The sequence below is a fragment of the Nelusetta ayraudi genome, unplaced genomic scaffold (genome assembly GCF_046127955.1).
Source record: "Nelusetta ayraudi isolate G7.1 ecotype Tasmania unplaced genomic scaffold, CSIRO-AGI_Nayr_v1 ptg000132l, whole genome shotgun sequence".
Lineage (NCBI taxonomy): Eukaryota > Metazoa > Chordata > Actinopteri > Tetraodontiformes > Monacanthidae > Nelusetta > Nelusetta ayraudi.
Window position 1 is genome coordinate 134,685 of NW_027466182.1, and position 10,824 is coordinate 145,508.

At 44.9% G+C, this 10,824-nt stretch overlaps 2 protein-coding genes across 4 annotated transcripts; one reads left to right on the plus strand and one right to left on the minus strand.

The window, feature by feature from the left end:
• Positions 1–220: 220 nt before the first annotated feature.
• Positions 221–6,830, plus strand: bco1 (beta-carotene oxygenase 1). The gene is made up of 11 exons (XM_076051109.1): positions 221–528; positions 658–786; positions 941–1,070; positions 1,329–1,476; positions 1,583–1,733; positions 3,014–3,234; positions 3,696–3,953; positions 4,040–4,145; positions 4,231–4,325; positions 5,389–5,500; positions 5,683–6,830. The coding sequence occupies exons 1-11, from the start codon at positions 465–467 to the stop codon at positions 5,835–5,837; spliced, it is 1,569 nt and encodes a 522-aa protein (XP_075907224.1). The 5' UTR covers positions 221–464; the 3' UTR covers positions 5,838–6,830.
• pkia (cAMP-dependent protein kinase inhibitor alpha) lies at positions 6,353–10,590 on the minus strand. Of its 3 annotated transcripts, none has more exons than XM_076051112.1 (3): positions 10,569–10,590; positions 8,210–8,387; positions 6,353–7,865 (listed from the first exon to the last, which is right to left on the minus strand). In XM_076051112.1, the coding sequence occupies exons 2-3, from the start codon at positions 8,358–8,360 to the stop codon at positions 7,789–7,791; spliced, it is 228 nt and encodes a 75-aa protein (XP_075907227.1). In that variant the 5' UTR covers positions 8,361–8,387; positions 10,569–10,590; the 3' UTR covers positions 6,353–7,788. The 3 variants fall into 3 exon arrangements, with proteins under 3 accessions (XP_075907227.1, XP_075907225.1, XP_075907226.1); XM_076051110.1 differs by lacking the exon at positions 10,569–10,590 and adding an exon at positions 10,269–10,399; XM_076051111.1 differs by lacking the exon at positions 10,569–10,590 and adding an exon at positions 8,875–9,210.
• Positions 10,591–10,824: the final 234 nt, after the last annotated feature.

Below are 10,824 nucleotides of genomic sequence, written 5' to 3' on the forward strand. Positions count from 1 at the left end.
GAATACGCTTAAAAGTTAAAGATGTCAGCCCAATGTGTCACATTCACAATGATTGATCAGCATGCACAAATACACGTTTCATATGGAGAGGGTGTCAGGATTATTTATTTATTTATTTTATTTTTTAATACTACTGGTGGTAGGCAACGGGTTGCAGATGAGGTGAAGACAGAAGAAAGGACCACGGTTAAGCGCATCGTTCATTCTGAAAACCAAATTTGAATATAAAATAATGTATTAAAATGTCCTTTTTGAACTCCCAGGACCTCTAAAGGGAATTATCGGGATTGGGTTGTAGAAAGTTTAACCTTTTTCTCAGAGGTTGGCCAGGATCATTTCGTAGAATCCCTCCTCAGAGATAAGAACAATAGGAGCTTTGAAGGGAGTGGTTTGCGACGGTGTCGTGGCGCGCACTATTTACACGGACTCCTCAGATCGCACATCGCCACTGCCTGTGCGCAACCATGCCTGTGGACTTCACCAAGAACGCGGAGGAGCACGCCGAGCCGCAGAAGGCAGAAGTGAAAGGTGAGGCAACTTCTTCTTCTTCTCTCCATGTTTTCTTCTCTTTTTTTTTCTTTTTTTTCTTTTCAAGATATCCACCGTTCACTCCGAGAGATGTCAACAGCGGCGCCCTTTGCGTTTTCTTTTGCGCAGGGAACATTCCCAGCTGGTTGCAAGGCACTCTGCTGCGCAATGGCCCGGGTCTCTTCTCCGTGGGCGAGACCAGCTACGAGCACTGGTTCGACGGCATGGCCATCATGAACAGCTTCGCCTTTAAAGATGGTGCGTCCTTGCACTTTTCTCATTGGAATTGCGCCCTTCTCAACAAGTTTGTTAAGGAGACTTTGTTTTAAGTGTAGTTGCTGTCTTGAAAAAGGGGGGGGGGGGGTTCAAAATTGCTTTTATTTATTTATTTTTTATTTATTTTTTGCCACAGGTGAAGTGTCTCACAGGAGCAGATTTCTCAGGAGTGACACCTACAAAGCAAACATGGCAGCAAACAGGATAGTTGTGTCTGAAATGGGCACAATGGCATACCCGGACCCAAGCAAGAACTTTATTGTCAAGTAATTATTGTTGTTTATCACTTGGCCTTGTTTCATCCTTGTGCGGAGTTGCATTGTCAAATTATTATTGTTGTTATTATCATTATTGACTAGCTTTAAATTGATTTAAGTCTAAATTTTACATTACTGAAGCTTACCTTGTTGTCTAGCTTCCGCTTGCCATATACTTATGTTAACTGCTGTGTAAACAACGGTGTATAATCTTGTAGTTGTTTGACGACTGTTGATATTTACTTGAACTCACCCACTTCCTTTCAGGGCCATTACCTTTCTCAACCACACCGTGCCCGACTTCACTGACAACGGCGCCAGCAACTTCATCAAATACGGAAACGACTACTTTGCCACCTCGGAGACCAACTACATCCGTATGATTGATCCCGTCACGCTGGAAACCAAGGACAAGGTGAGAGAGAGAGAGCGAGAGAAAGAGAGAGAAGCCCCTCTGGTTCTGGCCCTCCTGGCAGCAGAGCGCCGCTGGCTCGCAGAGCTCATTTGTTCTCGACCCGCAGGTGGACTACATGAAGTTCCTCCCGGTGAACTTGGCCTGTTCCCACCCGCACTACGACAAGGACGGCAACGCTTACAACATGGGAACTTCAATAGCGGAGAAGGGCAAGACCAAATACATGCTGTTCAAAGTCCCTGCTGTGTCAGCGAATGGTAATGAACTCTCCCAGCCTACTCCGCTCTGCCAAGTTTGCCATGCCTGTTTGTATTTTGATCAGCTGTTGGTTGCACAGATTCTTTTTTTTCCTTCAATTGTTATTAGCACAAGACTTAGATTAGCAGTTAATCTAAGACCTAAGAAAAGGGGGATTAGCAGCTGCATATATCAGGAAACCCTTAGTATAACCTGGTGCATTATTTGCAATTGCACTCATCTGGCACAGGAAGCAAAATACCTGGAAAGAGAAGGCAAACATTGGAATTGGAATCCTGTCAAGCACACAATAATGGCCTAGTATCACAACCCCATAGCTACCCTCTAAGGGTGATGTGCAATACCACAGATTACTATTCCAGTCTGATACCAAGTCAAACCAAAGGTGGTATCGCTGATACTGCTTGAGCAAAATAGATTTTTTTTTAAATAGGAATAAAAAAAAAAAAAATGTTGCTTCAAATTGTGTGTGCCTGCGTGACTTTTTATGATGACAACAACTTGTAAAAGTCACACATCTGGTACTGCAAGCATTCCCGAAACACTCGCACCTAAGCCTGGCGTTTGATTGTCCAATATGTAAAATTTTCCATAATTTATTATTTTTATATTGGTAAGCGCTTAACATGCAGCCCATAAATACACAAATAAATATGTATATACACACAGTACAATAAAGGTAATTTGGTTTTCCTACCCATCTTGCACCAGCATATTTGTAAGAAAGCCAGTATAAACAGTCCAGCTTTCGTCATTAAATAAACCAACAAAGGAGAAGTTTGACGCGGCATTCAGGTTTGTGCTTGCACGCCACCATAGTTCACTGACAAGCATGGGAGAGGGATGGTACAGAGTCCCCTCAGAGACGTTTGTGGAAGAGCGCTGCAATCTAAAATGTGACCACTTGGTGTCGCCGTTTCGTCGTAAAATCGTAAAATTCTCCTAACGGCACTCTTGGCAAAGTCAGTCTGGAGTCAAATTCAATGTTTTTGTCCAGCAAGAAACACCTTGGCGACTGTTTATGTGTTCCATACATTTGAAAAGTAAATGTCATCCACTTTGGATAAAATTGCAGCATGTGACACCAGCATCTACACTGAAGTCTTTATCGCCTACAACCTTCTTCCTTCAGAGCAGCTTCTGACTCTCTTATCTCCTACCTCTGTGTCGTTTAAAAGAATTTGACTCGTTTTGGAATCAGCATTTTGAGGCTTTCTGTTGGAGATTGAGAAGACAAATGAGTTCCGGTGTCAGTATTCATTCAAAATTTTCCTTTCAGACTCGGGGAATAATGCCCCCGCTCTGAAGAAGGTGGAGGTGGTTTGCTCCGTTCCGTGCCGCACGCTGCTCACGCCCAGCTACTACCACAGCTTCGGCATGACGGACAACTACTTCGTCTTCATCGAGCAGCCCTTCAAGCTGGACATCGTCAAGATGGCCACCGCATACATGAGGGGCGTCAACTGGGCGAGCTGCCTGAAATTCAGCCCTGAGGAAAATGTAAGGAAAAAAAATTAAGGCTGTTTTAGATAAACCTTAAAATAATAAAACAACTGTGAAATGACTTGCAAATGAAAAAAAAAACACCTGAATTTTCACCTTTCTACGTTAATTGAGTCCAAAGCATTTGGCACTCGATGTTTTCGCAAGTTTTGATCCAGTACGAAGCTCCATCATACCTCCTAAGCTGATAAACATATCATGTGACCTGTAATGTTAAAAAACAAAAGTGTGTTTTTGGACTGCAGCTTTGCAAAATGGCTTTTTTTTTTTTTTAACGATTCTTGAGTCTATTCAACTCAGAATTCCAAGATTTTCCAGAGTTGAAGGCATCAACATCTGTCAGTGTTTCAGAACCGTCGTGTCTGTTGGATTTTTGTGCGTTTGTCTTTCCGCGATACTGCCTTTGGGATTCAGGAAGAAAAGACTGACTTCTTTCAATTTGCGCTCTCCCTTGTCAGACTCTGATCCACCTGATTGACCGAAAGACCGGCAAAGAAGTGGAGACCAAGTACTACACCGGGGCAATGGTCGTCTACCATCACGTGAACGCCTTCGAGGACAACGGGCACGTCGTCTTCGACGTCATCGCCTACACAGACACCAGCCTTTACAACATGTTCTACATGAGCAAGCTGAAGGAAAGCATCGACTTCCTCGACGAGTCCTACTCCAAACCAAGCTATAAGAGATTTGTCCTCCCACTCCAATCAGATAAAGTGGGTATCTTTTTTTCTTTTTTCTTTTGGGGGAATAAAAATCGATGAATGTGAAACAATTCTGATATTTGGTGTGGTTTTTGCAGGGTGTCGCAGTTGGACACAACATGGTAAAAATCAGCTCCACCAAAGCCACTGCCACGAAGGAGAAGGAAGGCAAGCTAATGTGCCAGGCGGAGGTGCTCTGTGAAGGTAAGTGGTTGCTGCATGTCACGTAAAAGTGGGAACTGGGGTTTGAAACAAAAGTGAGTTTAAAGAAAAATGTCTCCCCGACCAGGACTGGAGCTGCCCAGGATTAACTACGACTGTAACGGCAAGAGGCACCGCTTTGTCTACGGCAACCGTGTTGAGGAGTCCGCTCTGTCAAAACAGGTGACATTTTTGAATCCGGCTGTTCTTTTAAGGCCTTCGGTGGGAACATCCGACTTGAAGTCTCCCAAGAGTGATTTGCTCACCAACGGCCCGCGGCAGTTACAGAACAAATGCAGGAATTATTGTTTTGTTTTTTTGTTACAAAAGAAGGAAGTGTGTTACAGAAGTGAGAATTGCCTGTTGACGCAACCGCCCAAAAAAAAAAAAAGAAATTGTTTTTTGAAGTTCAGATTTTTTTTTTTTTAACTGTTATACCCACAATTCCTTCCTCCTGGAACAATTGGGCTTGAAGGGACACGAATCGGTGAAGGGCCGATTAAAAAAAACTTCCCACTGCCAAGTAAAAACGGGAAAGAGGAGCTTCCCTTGTGTCTCACCGCATGCTCGTAATCAAGAGTTGTCGCCGTGGCACAGAGAGGAAGGCACACGCGGAAACATCCTGGTTCGGACAATTAAAGAGCCTCAGCTTGGTCCCAGTCGGGCACTGATTTCAGCAACCATCAAACGAGGCTTTGATAGTTTCCTTTTTTCTCTCTCGCGTTTGAACGCGGAAGGTTAGCGGATTGCGAGCAGATTGAAGTCAGGATGCACAACAGGAAAGAGTCAAAGTAGGCTGGTAAAAGTCAATGCGAGGACTTCCTCTGAGGGAAACGTCACCCCCCACACGCGTACGTGTCATCCCTAGCAGCCACCGGTGGATATCTGTTACGTTTAGCTCTTTCAAACGATGCTGAATAACACATTTATGACAATTTGTCACTCTGCTCCCATTTGTTGTGCTTTAACCATGAGATATACGACATCGAATGTCCCAAATCATTACCTTGACCTTTAAAAACGGTAGCCTCATCATAGAACACATCTGTTGTAGAATTGTATTGCTCTTTCTTTTCTTTTTTTTTACACACGGGCCAATTGACTAAGGTGTTTATGTGATAGAAAGCTAACAAGCAATGATATGACGTCAGTGTTTCATTATGATCCCTGTCGATGATGTTGGCTACAGAATTGGAAATTGTGAGCTTCAAATTGACCTTTTTTTTGCCCCTCCGCCGCCTCCCAGATCGGGAAGTTTGACACGGAAACGAAAGAAACTGTGTACTGGGACGAGGAAAACTGCTGGCCGTCGGAGCCCGTGTTTGTGCCCAGGCCCAACGGAGAGTCAGAAGACGACGGTGAGAGCAGCACTTCAGATCAGTCTGACGACCGAGACGATTTAAGGACGGGTACGATGAAAGCTTCTCTCTCTCTCTCTCTCTCTCTCTCTCTCTCTCTCTCTCTCTCTCTCTCTCTCTCTCTCTCTCTCTCTCTCTCTCTCTCTCTCTCTCTCTCTCTCTCTCTCTCTCTCTATGTGCAGGTGTGGTTTTATCAGCCGTTATCAACTCCAACCCGGGCCAGAAGTGTTACATCGTGGTTATTGATGGCAGGACGTTCAAGGAAGTCGCTCGAGCTTACACGGCCGCAGAGCTGCACAAGGACGTGCACGGGATTTTCATCCCGCACGTGAATTAACACGCCACCCATGAAACAAAATTGCACTTAGATTTGAAGAGATCAGGGCACCGTGAGGATGAGCTCAAACGCCGTTTTTGGAAAACTTTTTTTTTTTTTTTTTTTTTAATGACGAAACCTACTGATTTATGTACTTTGTTGTCACCTTGTTCTGCAAATGGTTCTGTCGTGCTGTAACCTAACCCACTGTTTTTTTGTCAAAATAAAACGAAACTTCTAACAAAACGCAGCGTCTTTTGAGTGGTGAGTCTAACGAGATCCCGTTTGTCCTGGGTCATCCAGGACACCTGTTGTTTTATGTGGCACTCATGATAAGACACTGTTTGAGTCTTCACTTTTTTCTTTTTTTTTTTAATCTTTATTTATGTTGATGTGCTGGCGAAGCCACAGAGCAAGTTGGGAATTGATTCACTCTTCCGCTGATAACACGCGTCAACTTGCGGGCAAAGTCCAATTGATACACTCCAGGGTAAGTCGGGTGAAGTGAGGCAGGCGGCAGGAAATCTTTTTTTGTCCAAGATAATGCCTGTGAGAACAACAAAACGCGGTGCACATTAAAGCCCACTGACATGACGCGTGACAATGAGCGGCCATTGTAAAGTGCTTTGGGCTTTGGGCATTAAGATGTAAGAAACATCGCAGCCCATTTATTCAGAAACCATTTCATTTACTATCCACTTAGAAATAAAATGAAAGTTGTAAAAAAACTGCTTAAAAAAAAACTAAAAAACAAACACAAAACTGGGCTATATTGGGAATGACTGGATAACCAGTTGCTCCGGTTGACCGCTAGAGGGAGACAACTCGAATGTGACCAGCTACTCGGCTGGATTTCTCCTCTTCAGTCAGCTTTATTGGCACAAATAAACATAATCAGGAGACGGAGACACCAGCTTGCATACAAAAAAATCTTGTCAGTGTGGAAATTTGAAAAGAGTCACACCAGCACAAGTCTCATATTTCATTAAAAAAAAAAAAAAGACAAAATAAGAAGCAGTATCTCAAAACAGTTGTGTTCGTGTGTGTGTGTGTGTGTGTGTGTGTGTGTGTGTGTGGTGGTGGTGGTGGGGGGGCATAAGAAGTTTGAATAATCACAACAATAATCCAAAAAGCACAGCCTTACACGCCTTTATAAAACAATGTTGTAGACTCATTTTTTCTTTTTTTTTAAATCCACTGTGCCTTTCCTCCTACACATCCTTTGACAAACACACAGTTTTGGATGTGCCCATTGGCAGTGCATTGCTCTAGGATAACCAGGATAATATAATGCAGACACATCAATATATCTAAAACAAAACCTCACATCAATCATACACTGGGGGGAAAAAACAAACAAAAACAATAAACAGTAGCGCAAACTGGTTTGAACGCTGTTAATTAGTGCAATTCCAAAACTATGACAAAATGTCTTAGTTTAAAACTCAAGACCAAACTAAATACTAACAAATAACATAACAGGAAGTTCAAAACGTCACTCAGTCAAAAAAGAAGTAGTAAACACTGCCCCCCTGCGGAGATGTTCGGTACCACTTTATTAAAGGCAGTTGGGCCAAGACGGTCAGTCAACTTCCAAAGAGGGAGTAAGCAGGGGAGGGGAAGAATAACAAAAACATAAAGAAGGATTGAAAGTGGATGTGCAGAGGAACTGTAATACTTTGGTTCCCCTAAAAATAGTTAAACTATTTCATGAGGCCGGTGTTGGAGCAGAGATGAAATCATGGTTCAGGGGTCGGGCCTCCCACCTCTTGGTAACAGTCAAACAGTGCTGGTTTTGGCAATCTGCCCGTGTTTCAAAATGATTTATTTCAATCTCGGCACGGCGAATGGACATTTGAAAACCGGGCAGGGGAGGGAAGTTGCTTGGCTTCCCATTGGCAGGACTGCGGCAGCGGGTGAGAGGGCAGTTGGGTCAAGACCGCCGGGAGACGGCGTTGAGAAAAGCTGCTGCTCAGCTGCCTTCCGCCTGCGTCTCCTCTTCTGCGGCTGCGGTGTCTTCGGTTTCGGCGACGTCTTGCTCCTCGTCCCCTGGTCGGACAAATAGACCGGCCGTCAGTTTTCAGCGCTTGTTGCTGCGCATGTGCAAAATCGGTGATAGTGGTAATAGTGGAAACAGAGACTGAGCGGGTAGAAGTCGGATTAATGGTACCAAATCCGAGTTGGGTCTCTGTCCCTTTGAATTTGCAAGGCAGAGAGGCCTTTGCATTTTGTCATTGAAAGTAGTAGACCTTTAGCTCCCCCTTGTGGTAAAATTTAGAATGACACCCTAAAACACTTTTTCTTTTTCTTTTTAAACCAGTTTTTAATGACTGATCCATCCTTATCACATCCAACTAACAAGTGACACTTATTGACGAGCTCCCCGTCCTCACCTGGCTTGTTGCCGCTGAGACGGGAAGCCGCAGCATCCGACTCGGCGGGCCCCGGCCCTCCGAGGCCCTGGGGAATCTCATAGATGGCGTTCCTGCGACCGGTCCGTCGCGAGGCGCTGAAGTCCTCAAAGCTCGCCTCCACATCCGTCATCGCTGGCACGGCTCAGCATAGCAGTGCCTGGGTTGCCACACACACACACAAAAAAAAAGGGGGCTTGTTTTCAGTCGTGGCTTCAATGAAACGGATTCCGCCTCGTTTAAGCCGGCGCAGACTCGAACCACGCATTGTCCGCCATCTGTGTTGACACAGAGAAAGTGACACAGTGACACCCCGCGAGCCCGCCCTCCTTTTCTACGATGGTCCAATCCCAGATTAATTTTTTTTTAAATCTCAGTCTGCCGTACAGATGACACAGGTGACAGAGTGGGGACATTTATAAATTAAAAAAAGAAAAAAAATGGAATTAAAAATGGAATAGACAAGTGACGACGTTCTCTTGCAATTTTTTTGAAATGGCACAGGGGAAGACAGTTTTGTTCAAATGCCTCCTTGAGGGAAGCATTTCGGTTGGATTAAACCCGTTTTTTTTTTTTTTAAATAACCTAACACAATTGTGACAAGACAATTTAGGTAGAGAACAACATGTTTCCGCTTTAAGTCATACCCTCAGGTGCGTTTTGTTAGCCTTTGTGCGGTCGAATTATTGAAGTCGTGACCATCGCAAATGCAAATGTGACCCCCAGCTGTCACACTTTGCACTTGTGGCCATTTGAGCCGAGGCTGACCGGGACTATTCTTAGACGGCCCCCTTCTGTCATGATCTGGGCGCGCTCCCACTCAGCTGCCAGCCTCAAAATGGTGTCGGGAGAGACCCGAAACAACCCAGCAGATGTTGTCTGTGCACGTCGGCGTCAGGATTGGATAATTGCGCCGCTCCAGCGGGGGGGAGAACTAGTGCGTTTTCAATAGCCTGAGATGCCACAATTTCACCATCCTGACCTTGTTGCCATGTGCTCCGGCTAGGCCGCCCTAATGAAAGTGAGTGTTATGAGCAATGAGCGTTGGCAGGCCAGATGTAAAAACATTGCAATCTCCACAACATGACAATTCTTTCAGTTTTTTTTTTCTTCCTAGCGTTCAAAACATCCAAGGAAATGCAGCACAAGCGCTTGGAGCGAGAAATGTCAGAACAGTCTCGCCATGTGTCTCCCGTGCTCGTACGGCATAAAACATTCATCTCAGCATTTACATAATTTAGTTGCACTTTTCGCACCCATGAATTTGAACAGCAAGGGGTTGGAATGTTCTTTGCGCGCATGTGCGCGTGGGGAGGGGGGCGGGGGGGTGGGGTGTGTTTGCATTTTGTTTTCCAATTTCCTTGCTCCCTTCTGGGAACAAGTGTTTCAGCTGGCCCATGCATCCGTGGATTCAGCATGAAACCCCATCAAATCGCATCAATAGCGTCGGCGGGCAGGAGTTTTCTGTAGGCTGCACCTTCCCCTCAATGCGTGTGAGCAAAAGTAAGCAGGGGAAACGAATCCTTTGCCATGGGATGAAACAGATTTGCTGCCAGAGAGGAAACAAGCTGTGAGTGACAGGGCTGGCCCCCAAACACCTCAAAGGCCACAAGTTGGCATCAATCCAATGGACATCAAAACACTCAAACAATACCACTCCCCTTTGCAACAAAAAATAAATAAACCTTACGTTCTGTGAAGCTTTGCTGATATTATGACATGATTCGCGTTGAACAAAGCAGACTTGACCTAAACATTCCATTGAGATATTATTTTTTGCATAATGCTGCCACTTTCACGTCACTTCCACAGCATGGAGGTATTAGACAGAGATATCCACCGAGTGCTTTCATTTAAATATATACACACATGCAAATTGTCCGTCTGCCATAACAAAGATACCCACGGTGCTCTCAACCCCCCTCTTTCGGCCGGTGTGTGCTGTGAACGCGCGCCGCTGCGCGTGCAGCGTCCACCATATTTTAAATAGCAACAGCCCTCTTATTCCCGGTTCGTGACATTATCGGCAGCGGCGGAGTACCTGTTTGGTTTCAAAAAATCTCCCTAGGGGTTTAATGGCATCAACTCGAACGCCACTCCGATATTCCACCTTGCGCTCACAATAGAGGAGGTCGGGAGTCGGGTCCGCTGCCAAAATACTACAGCTTCCGGGTGCGGATTTCAAAATAAAGGTCCACTTTCAGGCGGAAAGGCAGCCTATTCTGATTTCGGGACCGTAAAACGGCCCCTTTTCTTTGTCAAAAAAGTTACTTAAAAAAAAAAAAAAAAATCTTAATTGTGAATCCTGAAGGAAGCGCAAAGTAGAATGCAAAAAGCTCACCAGGGTAGCCACCTGGGTCCCAGACAATAACACTGAATTGGGCCCCTCCTCTTAAATACGCTTCTTGTCCCTGGCCTTCAACACCCACCTGATGTCTTCCATTAAGGACTGATTGGTTGACTTCCACACACGACTTCAACTTACTTCCTGACAATCTCTCGTCTTTTTTGGAAGATTACGGGAGGTTCCGGGACAAAAACAATGTTCCTGCCATTATTCCTACTGTCTCATCTGACGTTTCCGCCCGTGTCTTTTT

What these genes read in the sequence shown, in the direction of transcription:
- bco1 (XM_076051109.1), top strand. Translation starts at nt 465, where the DNA reads ATGCCTGTGGACTTCACCAAGAACGCGGAGGAGCACGCCGAGCCGCAG. An exon ending in CCCTGCTGTGTCAGCGAATG is followed by an intron (nt 1,734 to 3,013) that starts GTAATGAACTCT and finishes TTTTCCTTTCAG; the next exon opens with ACTCGGGGAATAATGCCCCC. An exon ending in AGTCCGCTCTGTCAAAACAG is followed by an intron (nt 4,326 to 5,388) that starts GTGACATTTTTG and finishes GCCGCCTCCCAG; the next exon opens with ATCGGGAAGTTTGACACGGA.
- pkia (XM_076051112.1), bottom strand. Translation starts at nt 8,360, where the DNA reads ATGACGGATGTGGAGGCGAGCTTTGAGGACTTCAGCGCCTCGCGACGG. An exon ending in TCTCAGCGGCAACAAGCCAG is followed by an intron (nt 7,866 to 8,209) that starts GTGAGGACGGGG and finishes TTGTCCGACCAG; the next exon opens with GGGACGAGGAGCAAGACGTC.